The sequence below is a fragment of the Atractosteus spatula genome, chromosome 6 (assembly GCF_055471065.1).
Source record: "Atractosteus spatula isolate fAtrSpa1 chromosome 6, fAtrSpa1.hap1, whole genome shotgun sequence".
NCBI lineage: Eukaryota > Metazoa > Chordata > Actinopteri > Semionotiformes > Lepisosteidae > Atractosteus > Atractosteus spatula.
In genome coordinates, this window is record NC_142711.1 from 48,050,258 (window position 1) to 48,056,534 (window position 6,277).

The 6,277-nt window shown below is 38.6% G+C and overlaps 1 protein-coding gene across 1 annotated transcript in view; it reads left to right on the forward strand.

Moving 5' to 3' along the window:
- Window positions 1–3,664, forward strand: part of LOC148832988 (ras-related protein Ral-A) — a 38,119-nt gene extending 34,455 nt beyond the window's left edge. Inside the window, exon 5 of the mRNA XM_088918781.1 lies at window positions 85–3,664. Within this exon, the coding sequence (XP_088774907.1) occupies window positions 85–207 (123 nt within the window). The 3' untranslated portion in view covers window positions 208–3,664. The remainder of the gene's footprint in view (window positions 1–84) is intronic.
- Window positions 3,665–6,277: the final 2,613 nt, after the last annotated feature.

Here is a 6,277-nt window from a genome sequence, read left to right on the forward strand (position 1 = left end):
CTGGTAGTTGGAAGATTTGGAGTTTTGGTTCTGGCTTGTTTACATGTGTGTTATAAAGGCCTGTCTGTCCGCTTTGCTTTCCAGGTGTTCTTCGATCTAATGAGAGAGATCCGCGCACGGAAAATGGAAGACAGCAAGGAAAAGAATGGAAAGAAGAAGAGAAAAAGCCTCGCTAAGAGAATCAGAGAGCGATGCTGCATTTTATAATGGCCCGAGCTGAAGACCTCTCCAATATAGTTTTTATGGGTTTTTTTTGTCCTTTCTGCCTCTTGAGCAGTCGGTTTGTTTGCGTGCCTGGTAGCAGATGTGAGATACGAAATATCAGATGGATATTTCTTTTGTGTGTGGGGGGAGGGGAACACCACTTGAAAAACGTAAATTAAGGACAGTACTTGTGAACTCGGAGCTCTTCATAAGGCAAATGTATTTTGATCTCAAAAAATTTCGTGAGGTGCCAGGAAAACAAGCACAGTGAGCATTTTTATCATGAATTCTGTTTGGTCAAGATCTTCATGTCCTTTGGCTTACAAGCAAACCAATGTCTTTCATATTCATGGAGGTATAGGGGGCCGCAGGCTTCACGTATATATCCCACTAATGTCTGCTTCTAACATCGGATGCCTTGACATTAAATATGAATGTGAAAAAGCATCATACAACAGAACTCCTCCTAGCAGTCTCCTTGTATGCAATGCGGAGCGTGTAAGTCAGATACTGCCTTTTTGTCTGTTTTCTCACATTTAACTTACTGTGTAAAGAGAAACTGAATTAGTAACAAAAAAAGGCTTTGAAAAACTTGGACGTACAGTAGTCAAATATTTCTATGCCTTAAGTAAGAAAATCCTACAACCCTGCAGGTTGCAACATTGATGGTGTGAAGTGAGATTCTTCATTTTATTCTTTTAGCATATGATCCTGTTAAGTAGTTTGAAAGATGTTTGTTTGAACTTTCAATGTGTGCCATAGGCCTGGAGACCTTGGGGCTGGCCTGTATTGTTATTCACAGAAGGTCATGTTTACAGTTTACTGACTTCACAAGTATATTCTTAACTTAAGATGCAATGCTCAGAAACCTGTAGGATACTAAACCTACTTGGTGCAACCATAGACATTTCAAAAGCTGTCTTCTGCACAGGTCAGATGTTGAGATTGACAGTTTCCAGACTGATGATTCCAGATATTAATGATAAAGCAATTAAGAACATGTCATTAAAGTATAATCCCATTTCCAGATTATTTTAAAATGTTAGATTTTTAAAAATTTCCCTTGTATACTTTAACACGTACAGTACAACACCTTCTGAAATATGTCTCTAATAAGCCTTTTTGACTAAAGAAATTATTTTATAACAATTTAGTTATGATATTTTGTGAATATATAAGTTGGCTTTGAAGTTTCTTCTGCTGTTAATTGAATTTTTAAAAATGTTTTTGTCACCTGAATTAATCTTTGAAAGATTCACTCCTCACACGCTGGAAAGTGTTGCTAAAAATATATTCGGAAGAAAATCTATAACTAGTGCATTGAGATTGACTGGCTAGCAATGGCACTGACTGCAATTGACTGAGTTTTTTTTTAAGAAATATGTTGGAGTGAACCTGTGAAAGCCCAATGAAACCTTTACCATGCATTTACAATCCAATTTATTGACTAAATTAACTTGCTATTGTAAATTATATACTCAGAGAATACAGAAATAGCTTATGGCATTGCTTGAAACTTCCTAACAAAATCAAGGGATGTTTTAAAACACTATTCCAGTTGCAAATATTATGAAGCTGAACAAAACAACACTACATTTTTCCCCATGTGACATTATACTAATCAAAATCAATCTTAATTTATTTATGTAATTTCTGTTTAGTACTGTTTGGTTTATATGATTTTAATTGGCTCAAAATCTTTGCTTCAGAATTCTTTCAAGTTCATCAGGAATCCATTATTGAACACTAATGTAGTACTTGAAGTCTTTTAAGAAATAACACCCACTTGGACTGTAAGTCGTTCAGTTGTACATTTAAAAGAACACATAAACTAAACGACATTGTCTCCCATTTTCTGCCCTGCAGCCAAAAATTTGTGACATCCTTTTAAAAAATGCTTTGTCTGAACTATAAGTGAACTATAACTCAGGTCTGAACTATAAGTGGTCCGAATGTCTTCTCTGGAGTTGAGAGTGTGAATTAGAAGAGTGTGAGTCCACACCTGCATGAGCATAAAAGAGGAAAAGGCATCCAGATCTCATTTGTTTTCTATCACTGGTTCTCACCATAAGTGTTTTATTGAACGGAGCTGTTACCCAAAACATTGGTCGTACCCTTGGAAAGGGGAATGATTCCCATTCATTTATTTTATTTCTAAACAATTTAAATCTGCCCTTTATTATTGTGCAGGTCTTTGAGCCCTATGGTGTATTTGAGTGAAATCAAAACTATGTATTAATTTTTTAAATACAGCACCAATAGGGTTCAATGAAACAAAAAGCACTTTAATGCAGACTGACAAGGATTTCTTCCTTCTAGGCTTCCAAGTCCAGTCTACTACAGAAGGCTGATGGGAAATCTTTATTTTTAAGTAATCCCTTGCCCCGTGTTCCCGCTACAGATAAGTAGACTCAAGGACTGTCTGGTATTCAATGAAAACTCTTTAGAAACTGAAAGCTTTGGGTAACTTGAATTACAGTTAGACTCTCCCTTGTATTGATTCACCTGTCTGGGCATTATATTATTGCCTTGAATGCTTAGACGTTCTAGCTTTTTTGATATCTCGAATTATGCATCTATTACGGAAAACAAAAAACTTTTTTTTGCTAATTCGCTAATGCTACTTTCTAAATCTAGTGGCTTCTGTGTGAAACGATTTGAAAGGAATAGGCTAGGAGCTTCAACTACAACGGAACTGGCAGCTGTTATTTCTTTATTGCATTTAGACTACAAAACTTTGGTGGGGATGTTCTGGGGTTTGAAAAAAAGAACACTTCTCTCAAAGCAGTTGCAAAGACCAAGCTTCACATTTGCCGGACATAGGATTTTGAGAGCCTACGGCCTGTGCTGAATTTGTTTTGGCATTGCAGAGCTGTTCAAGAACACTTACGGAGATTTTTCTGAGGTTTCCTACCTTTACCTAATTGCTTGCTGCAGCAGAATCATTTCAAAAGGAAAAAAAAAACTAGGAGGCTCCAGAAATACTCAATGCGTGTATATCTCTGTGGCAGTTCCTACTTAAACAGGTGTATACAGTATGTGCGCACGTCGGTAAAGTGATACATAATTTCTGTTCAAAGTCTGGGGAAATTGAGTTTTTTTCCCATTTGTATATTCTCTTTTTTTGTATACTCAGCTGTCAACCTCAGATGTCAGATGAATTTCCCTTTTGGCCGGTCCCTCTCTCTCTTTAGGTGTTGTGTAGACGCTTTGTTGTATAGCTACAGGTTTTTAATAGTCCTGTTTAATCAGGGATCCTAAAACCACTCATCTGGCGACTTGCTCTTGACGTGTAAAGTGGGTACCGAGGTGCAATGACGCTAACTCGATGTGATCTCCACCCGTCTGAGGCCGACGCCCTTTAACCCGCACCTTTGAACTGCTGTACTTTGAGCCATTTGTGAGGAGAAAAAAAAAAGAAACTGAAATAAAAATAAACTACCATTTTTTAGAGCTTGTATTTGCTTCGTTTTTAATTCATTTGGGTTGAAAGTCCTCGTGGCGTCCACTGGGTGAATTTACAGTGGGGTCTTCCAAAGGAAAGGGAAAAAGTGAAACCATAGAAAGCTTGGTGAAAGTTCGGTGAGGGAAAATGGAAGAGAAGAATTTTCCATCTGAGGATCTTAGCCAGGGTATTGGCTTTGAAGACACAACTGGGTGTCTTGGTCCAGACTCACCTTTGCATGAAGAAGCAATCTCTTTTTGTTGAAAGGAGACCAAAACTATTACAGTATTCTAAATGACTTAAAAGTGTTCTGTACAATCATGACATCCATCCATCCATTCATTTGAATTGAATTGAATTTTCTAACTGCTTCTTCCAATTAAGAGTTGGAAGGAAGCCAGAGCTTATCCTACAGTATAGGCTGGCCTATAATGTGCCAGGAGGTGTTGTATGTTTTATGAAAAAAATGTGAAAACGTCTGAAAACTTCCATAAATTCTGTATAGAACCAAAAACAAAGGTTAGTAGCTCGGGTGTATTGCACATCTTTACGATTATCCTTCTGTTTTCTAACTGTAATTCAGGGTTGAGGAGAAGCCAGAGCCTATCCTGGCAAGCAATGGATGCCATGCAGGGTACGCCCTGGACAGGGCACCTGTCCATTGTAGGGCACACGGACAAACACATACACTCACACCTGGGCCAATTTGTCCTAGACGCCAGTTAATTATGTACGTACTGTATGGTTTTGGACTGTGGGAGGGAACCCACTCAAACATGGGGAGAGAATACAGACTCCACTTAGATAGCGCCCCAGGTCCGAATTCAACCCAGCACTATTTTAAGGAAGCAATGCTAACCATAGTGCTATTATGCTGCTCCACCGTGACACCCCTTGATTTAAATTCTAAGCTTTTAACTGTAATTGCCTCTATATTGCTCCTCCACATTGTTGAGATGATAGAGGTTTCTGTAAACTCTTAAGTCTATCTCAGTGGTCAGGTCTTCAAGTTTAGACTTTCCCATATTATACTTATGCCAGGTGTATGCAACACTCTGCACTTGACTACATTGTCATATGCCAGATGTTCGCCCAGTCATTGCCCAATGAGTTTCATTTTGACCAGTTAGTTCCACTGCTTTTAAAGTGATTTCTATTCTTGTTTTGGTATCATCTGCTACTGTGACTGGTTTACTAACTCTTAACAGGTTGTAAATTATTGGCATACATTTGAAAGAATTGGTCCTCACACAGCTCTCTGTGGTGCTCTAGGAATTATAGATTTTAATGCCAAATGTAAAGAAACGTCATACCAATTCCTGTAGAAACATGATTCTCATCACAATGACCAGCCTGAATTTCTTCTCTCTGTTGGGAAACTTTTGCAATTTTTATCTACGTGCCAAAAAAAGGGAGAGAGAAAAGCCCAACTGCAATCCAAAACATTTCATGTAACTCAGACATCAGCTGTTACTCAGCTCTGCTGTGCCTTTGGCCCAGCCTAATCCATGGGGACACAGGGAGTGCACAAGTAGGTATCTGCTCCAAGAAAAGACCTCCACCCAAGGGGAACTGATGGCTGACTGAAGAATAAATGCAACAAGGCCAACCCTCTCCACATGGAAGCAGAAAGCTGTACAGCTGTACATCCATTCAGACGTCTGCCAGCCTCCCTTCCAGGAGCTGTACTGTATGTTTAAAAGTTCCCAGGAAATATTCAAGAACTGTATTATTTGGAACTGGTACTCAGTTTGAACTCACAGTATATTCTTTTTATACAACTGCACATACATACAACATAAAAGTATGTCTTGTTTAATTAGTTTACTTTTTGTTTTAAAACACAATCTTAAAGCATTTGGACGTGTTAATTAAGACACTTCTGTGCACCAGTACTGTTCTTGACAATATTATTACTACACAAACGTATACAAACTACTTATACCTCATTTTAAATTACTTGCAGGTCAAATACTGATCTATAGAAAAATGTATTTGAAAAGTATTTTTTAAGCAAGGATGCTTAATTCCCATGATAAAAAAACGAGTTGGAATTACAATAACTAGTTGAGTTACAAAACTGAAGTAGTTTAGCAAGAGCTCAGAAACTGCTAGGCTTTTTTTCTTGTATTCATTTCCACCGAGCTCTAATTAATTCACGTTTTTGCACCTTATTTCTGTGTTGGTGTGTCTGTTTCTTGAAGTCTCACCTATTTATAAGATTATCGCCACTGCACAGTGTGGAGATGACATGATGGAACATGTCAGCAGTTAGACTGTGGTCTTCGTACATCACACTCTGGTGGCTAATGGTGGCAGTGCTTTATGAAACAAGGACAGAAAAAAGCTGTGTGAAAATTTGGCTTTGGACTGGAGGAGAGACACCCCATTCATAACAAAGCTATCTACAGGAGACGTGAGCCTCGTAAAAGGCTTTGTCAGAGGTAGCTCAAGAGCTTTAATTGACTACCCGAAGGAGGTCAATCATGAGGCTCCTTAAGCTTCTGAGGAGCAGAGATGACCTCATTCCCCTACACTACCCTCCAGTGCAGAGCTTGAAAGGTGGTAGGAGGTAAGAGGAACTACTTTGTGCTGAGTGTCCAGAGAGGGGTGTGGTGCCACTATCAC